This window comes from Aedes albopictus, chromosome 3, assembly GCF_035046485.1.
Source record: "Aedes albopictus strain Foshan chromosome 3, AalbF5, whole genome shotgun sequence".
Taxonomy (NCBI): domain Eukaryota; kingdom Metazoa; phylum Arthropoda; class Insecta; order Diptera; family Culicidae; genus Aedes; species Aedes albopictus.
In genome coordinates, this window is record NC_085138.1 from 324810455 (window position 1) to 324827163 (window position 16709).

Consider the following 16709-nt stretch of genomic DNA (forward strand, 5'->3'; position numbering starts at 1 on the left):
TTATTTTTTGAATTTTTCAAGATACGTGTTTGGTGTTTTCACAAAAGTTGTAGAAAATGTTTGGAGCAACTTTGCCGAAGACACCAAGTTTGTAACTCCGTAACTTTTCAAGATACGTTACGTTTTCTATCATCAGCCCCTTAAAAAAGGTTTTTGCGCAATAACTTTTTAAAAATTCTACATTTTTCTCATGTTCTACAAAGTTATAGATAATTATAAAGCACTTTGCTGAACTTTGCTGAACATGACATCTCGCTAATTCCAAAATTGAAATAGTTATAATAGTTTTTATAGTTTTATAGTTTTTTTGGGCCACATTTCAAGCATATATAACTTAGCTATAGGCAATTATATGCAAATTTCCTTTTACGCATGTGAAAGTACAAGTAGTTGTCGCTCTTAGAAAGCCAAAATCATCAAACTGTAAGAGACTGTAAGATGATTTTTGTATAGAAACTTACATCCATTTATGTTACTCTTACATGGGATTTATTTATATTTTCAACATATTTATTTGACAATTCATGTCAGCTTGCACTTTTATTATTATTGTAAGTGTATGAACAGCATTATCATGAATATGATGTTGACTAAAACTAAACTAAAACTGTTTTTATATAACTATGCATAGCAACGATAACAACAATAAGAAATCAACACCGTGAACTAGATTTCACGTTTTCTAGAACGCCCATGTTGACAGCTGGAACTAATTCCAGTTCACGGTGTATATTTGCTTGTTCTCATATTTGCGTTTGTTTGTTCACGTTCATCAGAACGGTTTTCTGGGCGTGTAGCAGAGAAAAGAGCTGTAAATTAGGTTAAGTGATTGAAGAATAAAAAAAATCGTACATCGTATGACAACCAGGGACAGAGTTTGTTTTTAACATCAACGTTCTTCTTTAGTAGAATTTGAACGGATAAAACTGTAAGTGGCTATGATATTTGATCATGTTTGGTCTGTGTCTATCGATGCCATCAATGAAGTTATTGAAATCGGTTCGAAGTTTTACATGATTTATTATATGTTTTGTAATAGTCATTGAGCTTTTGTTCGTTTTGAGTTTAATTGATGTTAGAACTGGAAATGATCACTAATTGAATAAATGAATTGCATACATACATACATGGATTGCAGTGAATGCTATAAATTGGAGTATTTTCATTTTTCAACCAAGTCTCACTAATTAGAGGTTGCATTGCGGTTCGAGTTATTTCTTTCAATTTGGCGGAACCAGCACCCCAGTTTGTTCATATTTAAGAAAAACAGTTGAACATAGGTGGAATAATCAAAAAATCTTTGTTGAACAGTTCAGACGCAATCTGAACATTTGTTAACAAGAGTGTAGGATTATAGGATTTAATGTATGAACTATTTGAAATCCAAGTATGAACTGTATTTAAATTTATTATATCAATATAAAAATATAATTATATCAACGGACATTTCTGTATAATCTAAATATTGCAAAATATCATCATTTTCTTCATATCATTTAATCCCGTGACATTCCATTGGAAAATACGATAGCTACGAAGAGTGTCAACATTGTACATACGATTAAAGTTCTCATCAGAATCATGGTTATAATGTTCAAGTGTGCTAGCCATTTTTAAGAAAAGATTCAAACAAAAAACGCACTGAAGGTAGAGGAAAAACAGCACGTCTACAGATTATTTATTGTCGTTTCCAAACTACATGAGAGTAATCTGGTTCAACTCATAATTACCAATCCGAATATTGTTTGATCACTAGCTGTTTCTGCTTTTTATTTCTGATTTTATCTCTGATTGTTGTATAAATATTTACTCATACACTGACTTTAGGTTGTTGTACTTTGTAAACTAGATCTTCTTCATGCTTTGGTGATTCACAATATCATCATCATGGCAATGCATTGCCATATCATGTGTTGTAATGGCTTATCTTAAAATCACCCACTCCACCTCCCCCCCCTCCCTATATGAATCACCGCACGCTGAAACTTAGTCGATCTCAATGGAAACCTGGGAGAAACAGCACACGCTAAAACCGCTCAGCACTAAAATGTGTAACTCTCAGACCACCTAATGTGTGAGAATTACACATTCACAAAATCAGCTCTAGTGCCCACAAAATCATAAATTTTGCAAAAAATTTTTGCTTCGCAATTTGGCTTGGTCTACTAGTGACCTTAGTGAACCAAAAAGTATAGACATTTCCCATTCAGAAGAGTGTGAGAGCTGATTTTGTGGACGTGTAACTCTTACAGTTTTTTTGAGGACTGGAAATTATGCACTTACGAGTAGATCTTTCACATTTTAGTGCTGAGCGATTTTAGCGTGCATCCAAACGAATGATAATGCTTCTGGTTGAAATTCAGCGGCAAAAAAACCCATAGAATCCATGTGTCCAAACATTACATCACAACGTAAATGCATCTCATCTAGGCGAAGGTGTTGTGAATGCTTATAAAATATCCGGTAAAAGCAAAATGCACTGCAGTAACGATGGAAGGCCAGGAAAAATTAGTTCTAACCGTTGTTTGGTTGTTGCTGTGTGTTACTGAGTTGATCTCAGGATGCAAGTTGTCACCGACGACTGCTTCAGGTTTTAAGGCTCCAAAAGGTGATTGGTGATACCTAGTGCCCGTGTGCGATACATTCTCAACTTGCTTGTTTCTTCAGGTCAAATATGTTCTGGACAACTAATTTTCGAAGATAATTTCAACCGATTGGATAGAACTGTTTGGGAGCATGAGAACTCGCTTGGCGGTGGAGGTGTAAGTATTCTTTCGCTTCCATCTAGAATGGAAAATTATCATGATTCTACATTTTTTAAGAACAACGAGTTCCAATGGTATTCGGGATCAGAACGAAATTCCTACATTAAAAACAATCACCTATACATCCGCCCGACGTTGACATCAGACGAATTCGGTGAAGCGTTCCTCGAAAACGGGGTCATCAACCTCAACGAGGGTCCACAGAGTCAACGGTAAACCTAAATTACGAAAACTACATACAACAATCAAACTACATTAGACCACTTTTACAGATGCACCGACGGGCCGGGGTGGGCTGAGCAGATTCAGGGTTGCTACCGGCGGGGAAGTCCCGATCGTATTCTGAACCCAGTTCGCAGTGCACGTCTGCGGACGATTAACTCGTTTGCCTTCAAATATGGAAAGCTCGAAATCAACGCCAAGTTGCCTCGGGGTGATTGGTTGTGGCCTGCATTGTGGCTACTTCCAAAAGGAGATACCTACGGAAGTTGGCCCAAATCCGGTGAAATAGATCTGTTGGAGTCTCGTGGCAATCGTAACCTCATGCTGAACAACGAGAATATTGGAGTTGAGAAGGTGTCGTCGTGCCTTCATTTCGGAGAAAACCCGAATTTGCGTAGTTCGCAGTGTGGTTCCGTCAGTGGAAATCTATTTGGTGCGATGTTCAACAGATACCAAATGACGTGGACACAGAACGTTATCCAGTTTGGAGTGAACGATAAGATCTTCCGCACTGTAACACCTTACGAGGGCTTCTGGAAGCTTGGTGGATTTAGTTTCAACCCGTGGCCTCAGGGTTCGAAAATGGCACCATTTGACCGAGAGTTTCACATACTTATAAATGTTGCAGTCGGTGGAGATTATTTCCCGGATGATGCGTGGAACCCACATCCGAAACCTTGGCGGCTGGGAAATCCGAGCGCGATGACGGACTTCTATAAAGCGAAATCGGATTGGTACAGTACTTGGGGAGATGCTGCCGCTTTGGAGGTTGATTGGGTCAGAGTGTGGGCGTTGTAGGTCTTGTAAACATTACAATTGTTTGTTACATAAATAAAAACTCCCGATCAAAAATTCGGAGTCACGCCTTCTCAAAACGTGATATTTTTTAGAAGGTTAGGTCTCCAGTTAGCCTAGTGGGCATAGTGTATCATTGTACTTGCCTCACAATATACAAATTCATGCAATGGCAGGCAAAGAAAGCCCTTCAATTGATAACTGTGGAAGTGCTCTTAGAACACTAAGTTGAAGATAAGACAAGCCAAGTTCCAGCGAGAACGTAGAGCCACAAAGAAGAAGAAGTCTTTAAAAGAATAACACAGCGCATCATTTTTTTGTCTCATGAGCAAACTTATGTGTCTCTGACAGAATTTGGGTCGCTGAATCTGAATCCGGGCTCAGATTTGCTCCAGCAATTCGACCTATATCTACCTTAATACAAATATATGTGATTTTGGGCTTTTTTGATTGGAACTATTTTTTTAAGCATACCAAGTTTAAATTGGTCAACTATCATCAAAATCAACGACTCCAGCAAAATATTTCGTTTAACCAAATCAAATTCGATAGATTTAAGCATTTGGAGGGTGGCTTGTATGGGAAATATCGTACCTAACATAAATCGCTTAAAACCATTAATTCCGATTTTGTAAAACGAAATCTTTTGCATAAGTCTTTAACTTCGACGTTAATTGACCAATTTATCTTATTAAATATTTCTATGATTAATGGCTTGCAATCAAAAAAGTCCAAAATTGCATATTTTGCCCTATAAATTGAGGTGTAGCTCAAAATTGTGACGTGCTGGAGCAAATCTGAGCCCGGATTCGGATTCAGCGGCCCAAAATCTGTCGGAGACACGTAAGTTTGCTCTTGAGACAGGCCAATAGTTAATTTTTTGTTACGTTGTGTTATGGTAGGGCCGCAAAATCTTCAACAAATCAATTCAAGAATGGTTTGGATGGCCTAGATTGATGCGAGTATGTTATTTAACAGTTTAACAGATTATGACGAGTAATAATACATTTCATGCTTGACGAGGATCAGCGAAAACTGTTGATGCTTAGCAAAACGATGAAATATGATCAAAAAATGAAGAATTCACTAAAATTACGAAAAAGAGCCGCATAGGGTATGTGCACCTTTCTTCAGCCTATGCCCCATGTTCATCATATTCCAAAAAGAGACGAATTAAGCATAAATCGTTTCCATTACTTTTGTTATCGTGCATGCTTATCCCTAAGAAAAAAAAAACTTAAAAAACAAATAGCGGTTATTCTTTGTTTTCGATAGGATGAAAATGAGAGCACTATGCGGGAGATGGGCTCCTTTCCCCTATAATTGGCTGTTATCAAATGAAATGAATTCTCATCAAATGAATTCTATATACAACTAAGGACTGTATCGTTAATTATGAGTACACCTTAAAATTGCTGTATTTCAAAATGTTTTATTTATTTTGTAAATTAAATTCAATTACATTGTTCATTGACCATCAGAAAAGCCCATAACATGATTGTATATTTAATTTTTCATGGATCTTGCCACCTCTCGCTTTTTTTTCTTGGCGTACTTCATAAGGTTTTGGACAACCGTTCCGACGATGGTTTTGCATACGTTGACCCAGTTTTTCTTGAATTTTGTGACGTCCTCTGCTCCTCTATTCTTTTTCTGTAGTTTCCCTTTCATCAAAGTTAACTATTTCTCAATGGGCCTTATTTAAGGGCAATTTAGAGGATTCATTGCCTTTTCCACAAATTGAACATTGTTTACTTCATACCTGTCAAAGGTGTCACGCGCTACGCGCATAGTGGCAGGATGCCAAATCCGGCCAAAGTAATGTAGGACCTTTGTGCTTTCAGATGAGTGGCAGAATATGTTTCTGGAGACATTCCTTCCGGTATATTTCGACATTCATACCTGTGACGGTGAAGAAAGGTGACGATTTCATACCACATTGGCAAATTGCTTGCCTAACCAACACATTTTCCCATTTTTTTCGCAAAAAATCGATTTCTCCTAATTCGTAACATCCGTGCCATGCTTAACAGTGAAAATCCGTGCCCCTGGAAATACCTTGTAGTCCAATTTGACATACGTTTCATCATCCATGAATATGCACAATGCACATGCAATTTTTGCTCAAAACATCGTCGTACAGCTTCCAAGCCTGAGTTTTCACATAATCCGCCAGAATTTGACTGCGTTTTGGACATTTCTGTTTTGGGTAGGTCTTCGGGGAATTACGCTCCTTGGCGCGTTGAACCATACCAACAGTCGTTTCACACTTACCTCCTCTTTCCTTACCTCCTATTTTCCTTCAACGATTTTGCAAATTTTGCTGTCCAAATTTGACTTGGACGCACCTGTTTTTTTTGCCGCGTCCGGGTAAGTCTTTCAGTGTGTTATGCATACCGAATCGTTTGATAGCATTTTGGACAACAAAAACCCTGACACATTCAATTTTTGCTTATTTTCTTAGCGATGATCATTTTTCCTTGCAGTGCCTGGTCATCAGGGATGGCATGCTCCTCAGTTTGTGTGCAAGTGTGCGCGGTTTTAATATGAAAATGAGCTGCATTGTGCACATTATTTTGAGTGCGGAATGCCATCTCTGCTGGTCACAATCGATTTTCGCAGTGCCTGGTCTCGATTTTCGCTTCTCCTCCGTAAACCCTCACATTGTTCCACTTGAGGAAAAACTTTAACTTTTAATGAAGGTTATCGTTTGTTTACAACGTTAGCAACACATAGACACAAAGCAGTTAACAAAATAAGGCATAGTCTTTTTAATACAGAGCCTCAAAGGTGTACTCATAATTAACGATACAGTCCTTATTCCCATTGTTTAGGAAAAGACTCCAGGGTAAATTGATAGTAAACAAAGAATTTTTTTCATTTTTACCTAAAGGAGATCGTCCTAGATGTTTACCGCTAAATAACTGTGAGAATGCTTATAGAACTGCAAAACAAATTCACTGATCAGTCGCTGTGAGAACGCAACGCAAAAAAAAACGAAAACAACAATATTACAAAGTTAGGGTATATACCCAGGAAACAATCCCATTTCTGATCTGCTAGTTCAAAATTCTCAAATTTGAGTTCAATACTGTTTACTCAATTTTTGCTTCCCGCACCGAACTGTCAAAGTTGGGTTGGTTTGCTCTTCGCTCTCTGGCAACAACAAAGAGAGTGGATGAGAGAGGAGACAAAAAAGAACTCAGAAGTGAGTTTAAAAAACTCAAATTAAAGTACTTGAGTTTCTCCGTGTACATTATGCTATTATTGTTTAATATGAGCTTCTCTATCATGACATTTCCATAGACAAATAGACGACCTGTGGCGCAACAGACATACAAATGACAAATATAATACAAATCTCATTACCATACAGTGCACAGTGGATTTTTTTTCCAAAAAAAAAAATGTCGTTAAATTGAATATCTCTGGATGCCGCTGGAATATCGTCGATATTTTTCGTTAAAATGGAGCTATTTTCATGAGCAATGTGATGGTAGTGTATTTGTTCACTGCCCGTGATCATTTCTTGCAGTTTTGGTCAAATAAAGGTAATTTTACCCTATTTTTAGTGCAATGCAGATATTCATACTTCTATAACTTTGGATTCCATTGAGATAAATTCAATCTTTTCTCGATAAAATTAAGGTATTTACATGGGCAGTTTGAAGGTAGGGGTGTCGATCACCGCCCGCAATTATTTCTTGCAGTTTTGGTCGAATAATGGTAATTTTACCCTATTTTTTAGTGGAAAGCAAATACTCATACGCCTATAACTCAGGATTCCGTTTAGATAACTTCAGTTTTTTTTTCGTTAAAATGAAGATAGTTTCATGTTTGTATTCAGGCAGACCATGCCAGACCAGATTGAATTTATCTCAACGGAAGCTAAAGTTATAGACGTATGAATATCTGCTTTCCACTAAAAAATAAAGTAAATTTACCTTTATTTGAACAAAACTTCAAGAAATAATTGCGGGCTGTGATCGGCAGCCCTATCATCAGACTGCCCATGGAAATATCTTCATGTTAATGATAAAATATTGAAGTTATCTCAACAGAATTCAGAGTACTAGACGTGTAAGTATCTGCTTTCTACTAAAAATAGGGTAAAAGCACCTTTATTTGACCAAAACTTGGGCTGCGAACACATACTCTACCAACAAACTGCCCATATAAAACGTTCTTCTTTTTAACGAAAAAAGGAAAAATCCCTGAATAATTCTTGAAGGAATTTCTGGAGGAATCCCTGGAAGAATTCCTGAAGAAATCCTTGGGAAAATTCCTGAAGGAATCCCTGGAGGAACTGCTGTATTAATCCCTCGAGAAATTCCTGGATGAAACCCTGGAGGCTTTTCTGGAGGAACTCCTGGAATAATTCCTGGATGAATCCTTGGAAAAACTCCAGGTGGAATCTCTGGAAGAATTTCTGGAGGAATCTGGTAGGAATTCTTGGTGGAATTCCTGTACAAATCCTTGAAGGAATCTCCTGAGGAACCCCAGCAGGAATTCCTTGAGGAATCCCAGCAGGAATTCCTTGAGGAATCCCTGGAGGAATTCCTTGCGGATACCCTGGAGGAATACTTTGTGGAATCCCTGGCGGTATTCCTGCAGGAATTCCTGGAGGAATCCCTGGAAGACATCCTGAAGGAATCCGTGAAGGAATTCCTGAAAAAATCCTAGGAAAATTCCTGGAGGAATCTCTTGAGGAATTCTTGGAGAAATTCCTGGAGAAATTCTTGAATAATTCTTGAAGGAATTTGTGGAGGAATCCCTTGAAGATTTTCTGAAGGAATCCCTGCGAAAATTCCTGAAGGAATCCCTGGAGGAACTCCTGTATTAATCCCTCGAGAAATTCCTGGATGAAACTCTGGAGGATTTTCTGGAGAAACTTTTAGAAGAATCCAGGTGGAATCTCTGGAAGAATTTTTGGAGGAATTTCTGCAGGAATCCTTAGATAAATTCCTGTAAGAATTCTTTTTTTTTATTTTTTTTAATTTTTTTTATTTTTTTTTTATAGAGTGACCAGGTGGAGCTGCATGACAGCTGATAGCAAAGCCTGGACCCTTTCCCAACTTTCCCCCTACTAGTACCAATACTCACGATGGACTAGACGATGTCGTCAACTTGAGCAAAGTGTGTAGTAATTAGTATTGGGTCGTAGTAGTTTTTTAATATTACTGTGTTTTAACTATTCCCATCGCACTAGTGTTTTGACCGAATGGAAGCTCCAAAGATGATATGATAATTGAACAATATTTCAATAATCGAAAATATCCGAGATCACTGGACAACATTCAGAGAGAAAAAAAGCTGTACATGTTAACGCCTTCAAGGTACTATTCCTGAGAAATATTACAAAGAAGAGCAAAAAAATTGTCATAGCTAATGTTTACAGGTTTGATATTTTGAAAATTATTCGGAGACAGCTGCCAGAGCTAGCGTTTTTAGCCGATATGGGCAACTAGTTTTCTGACAGCATCTCTAAACAATAAATCAAATAATAACCTAAGTTTTTTACAATACATTTTGAAAATTATTTCAAGCTGATTACCAATAGTGTCAATAACCGATGTTGGTCATTGACAGCACCAGCATCATCCCCAAATAACTCTCATATTAGTGTTAGGTAACACTTTTTGAGCTTCCATTCGATGTTGTAATGAAATCAGTCAAGCCCTATACGTCGAAATATAGTCTATAATGTGTCAAATTGTGTTCTTAATTTCGTCTAGTCGTCTTCTGCATATGATCACAGATATGCAGAAGACGACTAGACGAAATTAAATCTAAGTCCGAAGTATTATTACATCCACCGTAATTCTTTAGATTGTCAACCGTCCTAAGTCCTAAAGAAACATGTAACAAAATTCCTGCTTTTTTGGTCAGTGTTATAATACCGTCTAGAATATAAAACAAAAAAGTTCAGTCAGCTGATTTTTGTGTCAAAAATTAAAATGATTAAGATTATTTGTCAACTTCTATATATATGCATCCCTACAAAACCTATAAAAAGAAGAAATACAAATATGAACTCATTTCTAAAATCAGCAGTTTTGACTGATTAGGGTCCAGAATTTTCTAAAGGTAATAAATTTAATTGTTAACGTTACCTAATCTGTAAGGCTGTAAGTCAACTTATCCTAGCGTCCCCTGTCCTGTGTACTTTCGAATTCAAGTGATGAATGATGAGTGTAACGCAGAGACCTCCCCTACCCACTCTTGCGTTACGTTAAATTCAACAATTATTGTTAAATTTGAGAAAATTTAAAGAATGCAAAGATTAGGTCTATGCAAGCTGAATTATAACTTGTGATAAATGCACTACGGATACTCCTTTGGTTCCCATTAGCACTTACGGCCGATTCCTTCACTTGCGATCAACTCGTAAACCAGATATATCTAGCTCAAATTCCAAGCAGTGGAGAATAAACTGGCGCTAAAATGCTAATGGGTTAAGCCCTCCCATCGCGTCAAGATTGAATATTTTAAAGTAAACAAGTCATCTACAATGGTATTGTCAAAGAAATAAAAAAAAATCCACAGGTACTTCAAAAGAAAGTTCTTAAGTAATTTCTGGAAAAAAAATTCAGGAAAAATGAGAGCGATTGCTAACCGAATCCTCGACATATTCCGAAGGATTTTGCAAAGAAATTGCAAAATGAATTTCCAAAGCAAAAAATCCGAAAGAATTCTTAAAGAAATCTCCAAAATGCTAACCAAAGGATTTGTCGAAGAAGCTTTCCAAATAATAACCGAAACAATTCCCAAATAATTACTAAAGGAATTCCCAAATAAATGTCCCGAAAATTTCCAAGGGCTTCCTCAAATGAATTTTTGATGAAAATTGTCTGTAGGATGTTACATCGAGCATCAAAAGTGTCATTTTAAAAAGGCCTTAATTTCAAGCTTCTTTCGATGATTTATAAAAATTATCTAAGGGGCCGTTCATAAACCACGTAGACTTTTTCGGGGGAGGGGGGGGGGCTGGGTCTGGCCAAAGTCTACGCTCCATACAAATTTCAAAAATTTTGTATGGACAAAAGTCTACGAGGGGGGGAAGGGGGTCTGAGATTGCCAAATTTTGGTCTACGTGGTTTATGAACAGCCCCTAATTGCTCTAGAACCCCAATCGCATGCAAAAAAAAAACAAAAACGCCCTTGCCGTATGACGGCGGCCGTCCGGTTTGCAATCAAAACAAACCACCGTCATGCCACTCGATCTCGGACCGAGCGATATTAAAGAGTCACTCACAAATTCTTAAGTTTATGCTAACCAATGATGCAAAATATCACCTCACGAATGCTCAATCAACTTATCAATTGTATTTTTATCGCTTGCGATTGAACTGTGCACTGCTCAGCGATGACTAGAGGCAGAGGTGGCAAAACGAACATGATGTAACTCACCAACGATTTTGCTCACATCTGTCAGTGCCGCCACATGCTCACCCGAACAGCCGAACAACACCAAATGGGTTGGTTTTAGAAGCAACGGCACGAACGCTCGACACGCACACAGAAGCAACATTCGCATGTACCGACACCACACCAATAACGTTTCCAGCCTACGATGCTTCGCGATAAGCCGATCGAAAAGCATCGAAAGCGATGAAAAGACAGGCTTGGCTGGAACGCAACAGCTCAACGGCGAAAAGGAGCAGCCAACAATGCTGATCAACGTCGAGTCTGATCGTGTGCTATTCGTTGGTTGGTTGGATCATCGGAAGGTTGGTTTGCTAAAGCGAGGTAGGGTGAAAACGTATTCGTTGGCGAAAGCGAATCGCATCATTTCGCGAATGTTTTCACCAAATAGCAAGCTTGATGCTAACCAATACATATGCACGTTTTGTATGTATTTGTGACTCAAAAGCTAGTGCACACTAATATATTAACAACAACACAACAGTTTGTCAATGTGCGGTTAAAAATTCTGCTCGATTTTTTGTACACGCGGGCGCACCATCAAATAAGCGCGGAAAAGTGCTTCTACCGCCCGGTAACGCACTTTTGTGCTTGCAGCGTGAGCGTTTTCTCACAGAAAACGCGCTTTGTTTTGGGTTTAGATTTAGTAAAGAATATTTACACAGATTTACTCATATAACCTATTGTCATCAACATAGCAACTGAGCGAAGAAAATTTTTCAACCTATTTTTTGAAAAGGCTTTATTGCTACTCTTAGCAAAACCTCTCAGATAGTGATCCAGTTAGCCGGAAGATGTTCTAAAAAGGTTATCAAAACGTGTTAATGTATGAATCAGTTTTATTAGAAGATTTAAAAAGTAGGTTACGAAAATATCTTATAGAGCTGAATAAAACTTGAAACGTTTTTTGAGATATAAATGTTAATTCTTACAACATTTAAATGTAATTTCTTCCACACCTACGCCGCCCACACTCTAACCCAATCAACTTCTAAAGCGGCAGCATCTCCCCAAGTACTGTACCAATTCGACTTCGCTTTGTAGAAGTCCGTCATCGCACTGGGATTTCCCTGTCTCCACGGTTTCGGATGTGGGTTCCACGCATTATCCGGGAAATAGTCTCCACCGACTGCAACGTTCATAACTATGTAAAACTCCCTGTCAAAAGGTGCCATTTTCGAGCCCCTAGGCCATGGGTTGAAGCTAAATCCACCAAGCTTCCAGAAGCCCTCGTAGGGTGTTACGGTGCGGAAGATCTTATCGTTGACTCCAAACTGGATCACATTCTTTGTCCACGTAAGCTGATATCTGTTAAACATCGAACCAAATCGATTGCCACCGACGGAACCACACTGTGAACTACGCAAATTTGGATTTTCTCCGAAATGTAGGCACGACGACACCTTCCCTATACCAATATTCTCGTTGTTCAGCATGAGGTTACGATTGCCACGTGACTCCATCAGATCCACCTCACCGGATTTAGGCCAATAGCCGTAGGTATCTCCTTTCGGAAGTAACCACAGTGCAGGCCACAACCAATCACCCTGAGGTAGCTTGGCGTTGATTTCAACCTTTCCATACTTGAAAGCGAAAGAATTCACTGTACGGAGACGTGCACTGCGAACGGGATTCAGAATACGATCGGGACTTCCCCGCCGGTAGCAACCTTGAATCTGCTCGGCCCATCCCGGTGCATCGGTGCATCTGTGGAAATTGCAAAAAGTTGGTTCGATGGTTGCATGTGATATTCGTTATTTAGGTCTACCTTTGACTCTGTGGCCCCTCGTTGAGGTTGATGACCCCGCTTCTCAGAAATGCTTCACCGAATTCGTCTGACGTCAACGTCGGGCGGATGTATAGGTGATTGTTTTTAATGTAGGAATTTCGTCCTGATCCCGAATACCATTGGAACTCGTTGTTCTTTGAAATTTGGAATCGCGATAGCTTTATACATATATCAGATGGAATCGAAAGAATACTTACACCTCCACCACCAAGCGAGTTTTCATGCTGCCAAACAGTTCTATCCAAACGGCGGAAATTATCTTCGAAAATGAGTTGTCCGGAACATATCCGACCTATAAAGCACACAGTTTGTTGAGATTATTATTCTCACCACTAGCACTACCAATAATAACCTTTTGGAGCTTTGAATCCTGAAGCAGTCGTTGGGGACTGCTTACATCCTGAGATCAACTCAATGGCACACAACAGCAACCCAACAATGGTTACAACTACTATTTTCTGATCTTTCATCATCACTGAAGTGAAGTTTGCTTTTACCGGATATTTTATAAGCGTCCACAACACCTTCGTTTAGACGAGATGCATTTGCATTCTGTTGCGATGTTTGGACAGTTGGATTCTGTGGGTATTTTTCGCAGTTGAATTATACTGAAATTTATAAAAATTCAACCACAAGCAATATTATTCGCCTTAACTGGTGCTTGCTCAATACCCAGGTATCTAGTAAGAACGTTTTCAGCGTGCGATGATTCATTCAGGGGGATAATTTTAAGATAAGCTATTCTACTTAGCACATTGCAATGATGATAAGATTGTGAATCATCAAAACTTCAAGAATACCTTGTTTACAAATGACAGAAACCTATAGTCAATAACGTATGCATTAAAAAAATGAGACCTATTTCGAAGTGAGCCGGAAAAATGTCTAAGCAAAATATGAACATTTGATTAATATTGTTAACGAACAGCATCTATTAAGCAAAGATATCTTTCATGAATATTTGGTACCATTGATATGAAAGATGTCTATTGTTCCGAAGGAAAATTGGTTACCCAAAGAGAGCTTTGATTTTACCGATTTTCGTACGAAGTATCACCCAACTTCTAAGTCCTATTATAATGTGAGATGATCACAATCCCTTTCCATAGATTTTAATCAACTAAATTCCATTTGAATGCACCACCCCTAAATATCAACAACTAGAATCGCTCATTTTTGCATAGATCACTTATTTCGACCAGTAGTAGATCACTTTCCACTTGGGAAATCATATCCCAGAGAGATTTTTCAAAATTAGTCCCACCCTACTGTGGTATCCAGGCTGTTTTATGTGTTTTTGGAAAATATCTGAAAAAAAAACATGCTCAAAAGTAGGGACATGCATTCCTCTAGGAATAGTTTTTAAATTTAGCATAGCATAGCATGAATACTTGCACAAATCTTGGATGGAGTTGCAAAGTTGAATATTTCCATTGACATTGCTGATGTCGCTACTATCTACAATGTCATAGATTCACTCAACTCCACACACCTGGCCAAGTCCTTGCAAGCATTTATAAATCCCTTCATCAACTTAGAAAGAGCCCAGAACTGAAGCATCTTCCAATAGATGAAAGGATGTTGAAAATAGCGAATTTTCAACTTATAAGCAGTTATAAAGTAAATATACTGAAATAGAATTATTTATAAATAAATAATATTGGAAAGATCTCACCAATTGTTGTGGGGCTTTTGTGGTTCAATGCCGATCATCTAATTCTAGGAATAGTTTTTAAATTTACAAATATATTTTGTCAGAAATATTTCGGGCGCTCCCGTAAGTTGTAGGGCCAGGAAACCATTAATAATCTTACGCTCGCAAATGCATCCTATTCGAAAACGAAGCTAATCGAATTACGGCACTGATTGATTCCGTTCTTTTTGTTATCATACATATTTACTCACTTCTAAATAACAAAAAATACAACAGTGCTTCAGTCATTTGTTCTGAGTATTATGAAATTAGAAGCATCCTGTTGATCAGATGGAGTGGTCCCCCTATTAGTAATGAAAATATTGTAAAATGGCGATGGCCTCATATGCCCAATCTACAAGAAAGGGCACAGACTGGAGTGTGCCAATTACAGAGGGATTACCCTTTTAAATTCGGCGTATAAGATACTGTCGCGTGTCCTGTTCAACAGACTGCGACCTCTTGAGGAGTCCTTCGTCGGCGAATACCAGGCTGGTTTTCGTGAGGGCCGATCAACGACGGATCAAATGTTTACCCTGCGGATGATCCTAGATAAATTTCGGGAATATAACTTGCAGACTCACCATCTGTTCATTGATTTTAAAGCAGCGTACGATTCAGTGAAAAGAAATGAGCTTTGGCAGATAATGTCAGAACATGGTTTTCCGGCGAAACTAATTAGGCTGATACGCGCAACGCTGGATGGATCAAAATCAAGTATTCGGATCGCGGACGAAGTGTCTACGTCGTTTGTGACCTTGGATGGATTGAAGCAGGGGGATGCTCTTTCAAATTTATTGTTCAACATTGCACTCGAAGGAGTGATTAGGAGGTCAGGCGTGCAGAGGAATGGCTCTATCATCACACGGTCGCACATGCTCCTCGGTTTTGCGGACGATATTGATCTCATCGGCATCGATCGTAGGGCAGTGGAGGAAGCTTATGCTCCTCTGAAGAGAGAGACAGCGAGGATAGGCTTGACGATTAACTCTACCAAGACGAAGTACATGATAGCGGGTAGAGACAGAAGCAGGCCTAGTGGTGTTAGTGCTGAGGTAGTGATTGATGGGGAAGTGTTTGAAGTTGTTGAAGAATTTGTTTATCTTGGAACACTTGTGACATGTGACAATGACGTTTCCCGTGAAGTGAAAAGGCGTATTGCAGCTGCGAATAGGGCCTTTTACGGATTGCGTAGCCAGCTTAGGTCCCGTAACTTGCAAACGCAAACAAAATTCGCTCTGTATAAGACGCTGATTCTTCCGGTTGCCCTCTACGGTCACGAAGCGTGGACGTTAAAGGAGGTAGACCGAAAAGCTTTTGGAGTTTTTGAGCGCAAAGTGCTGCGGATAATTCTCGGTGGGAAACAAGAAAATGGAGTGTGGCGCAGACGCATGAATCACGAGTTGTACCAAGTGTACGAAGATGCGAATATTGTGAAACGTATAAAATACGGCAGACTTCAGTGGGCTGGACACGTAGTGCGAATGTCGGAAGAAAGAATAGCGAAAACAATATTCAGCAGAGAACCCGGTAGAGGTAGGCGGCTTCGTGGGCGGCCGCGAACTCGCTGGCTGCACGCGGTTGAAGAAGATCTACGATCCCTACACGTTCGGGGAAACTGGAGGAACATCGCCCAAGACCGACGAAGATGGTGCTCTACTATACGCTCGGCATTGGAGTAAAGTTACTTTGTAGCCAACAAGGTATCAAGGTAGGCGTAGCTAGGAATTTGGGGACCCAGTGCGAAACTAAATTGGTAGGCCCCAGTGATAATAACAGATGTACATATTTTACGATGATAAATCTATACATTTGAAAATGAACTTCTGTCTGACCCTTATAGACTCAGCTGTGCATAAAAATGCAGCATAGAAATTCCAAGAATAAGGCATTTTTCCCAGTATTCCTTTATTAATTTCTTTGGGACTTCGGAAGATACATCCTGGAGTTGAGCGTAAGATTTTTTAAAGAATTGTGTCGAAAATTTTTCAACAAATTATTTAGGAGTTCCTCCAAGTAA

The 16709-nt window shown here is 38.9% G+C and overlaps 2 protein-coding genes across 2 annotated transcripts; one reads left to right on the top strand and one right to left on the bottom strand.

Annotated features, from left to right (window-relative positions):
- Positions 1-2452: 2452 nt before the first annotated feature.
- Positions 2453-3862, top strand: LOC109623322 (beta-1,3-glucan-binding protein). Its single transcript, XM_020077861.3, has 4 exons — positions 2453-2608; positions 2668-2762; positions 2823-2977; positions 3038-3862. Exons 1-4 carry the CDS (start codon positions 2491-2493, stop codon positions 3783-3785), a joined length of 1116 nt encoding a protein of 371 aa, XP_019933420.3. The 5' UTR covers positions 2453-2490; the 3' UTR covers positions 3786-3862.
- An 8247-nt stretch (positions 3863-12109) lies between these two features.
- On the bottom strand, positions 12110-13607 carry LOC109426907 (beta-1,3-glucan-binding protein). Its single transcript, XM_029864989.2, has 4 exons — positions 13349-13607; positions 13194-13288; positions 12976-13130; positions 12110-12914 (listed from the first exon to the last, which is right to left on the bottom strand). Exons 1-4 carry the CDS (start codon positions 13467-13469, stop codon positions 12167-12169), a joined length of 1119 nt encoding a protein of 372 aa, XP_029720849.1. The 5' UTR covers positions 13470-13607; the 3' UTR covers positions 12110-12166.
- Positions 13608-16709: the final 3102 nt, after the last annotated feature.

Bases quoted from the DNA above. Each gene is read 5' to 3' on its own strand.
- LOC109426907 (XM_029864989.2), bottom strand. From the start codon at position 13,469: ATGATGAAAGATCAGAAAATAGTAGTTGTAACCATTGTTGGGTTGCTG. The intron at 13,289-13,348 runs GTTATTATTGGT...TGTGCTTTATAG, and splicing joins AGGATTCAAAGCTCCAAAAG to GTCGGATATGTTCCGGACAA. The intron at 12,915-12,975 runs GTAGACCTAAAT...CAATTTCCACAG, and splicing joins GAGGGGCCACAGAGTCAAAG to ATGCACCGATGCACCGGGAT.
- LOC109623322 (XM_020077861.3), top strand. From the start codon at position 2,491: ATGGAAGGCCAGGAAAAATTAGTTCTAACCGTTGTTTGGTTGTTGCTG. The intron at 2,763-2,822 runs GTAAGTATTCTT...ACATTTTTTAAG, and splicing joins ACTCGCTTGGCGGTGGAGGT to AACAACGAGTTCCAATGGTA. The intron at 2,978-3,037 runs GTAAACCTAAAT...CCACTTTTACAG, and splicing joins GAGGGTCCACAGAGTCAACG to ATGCACCGACGGGCCGGGGT.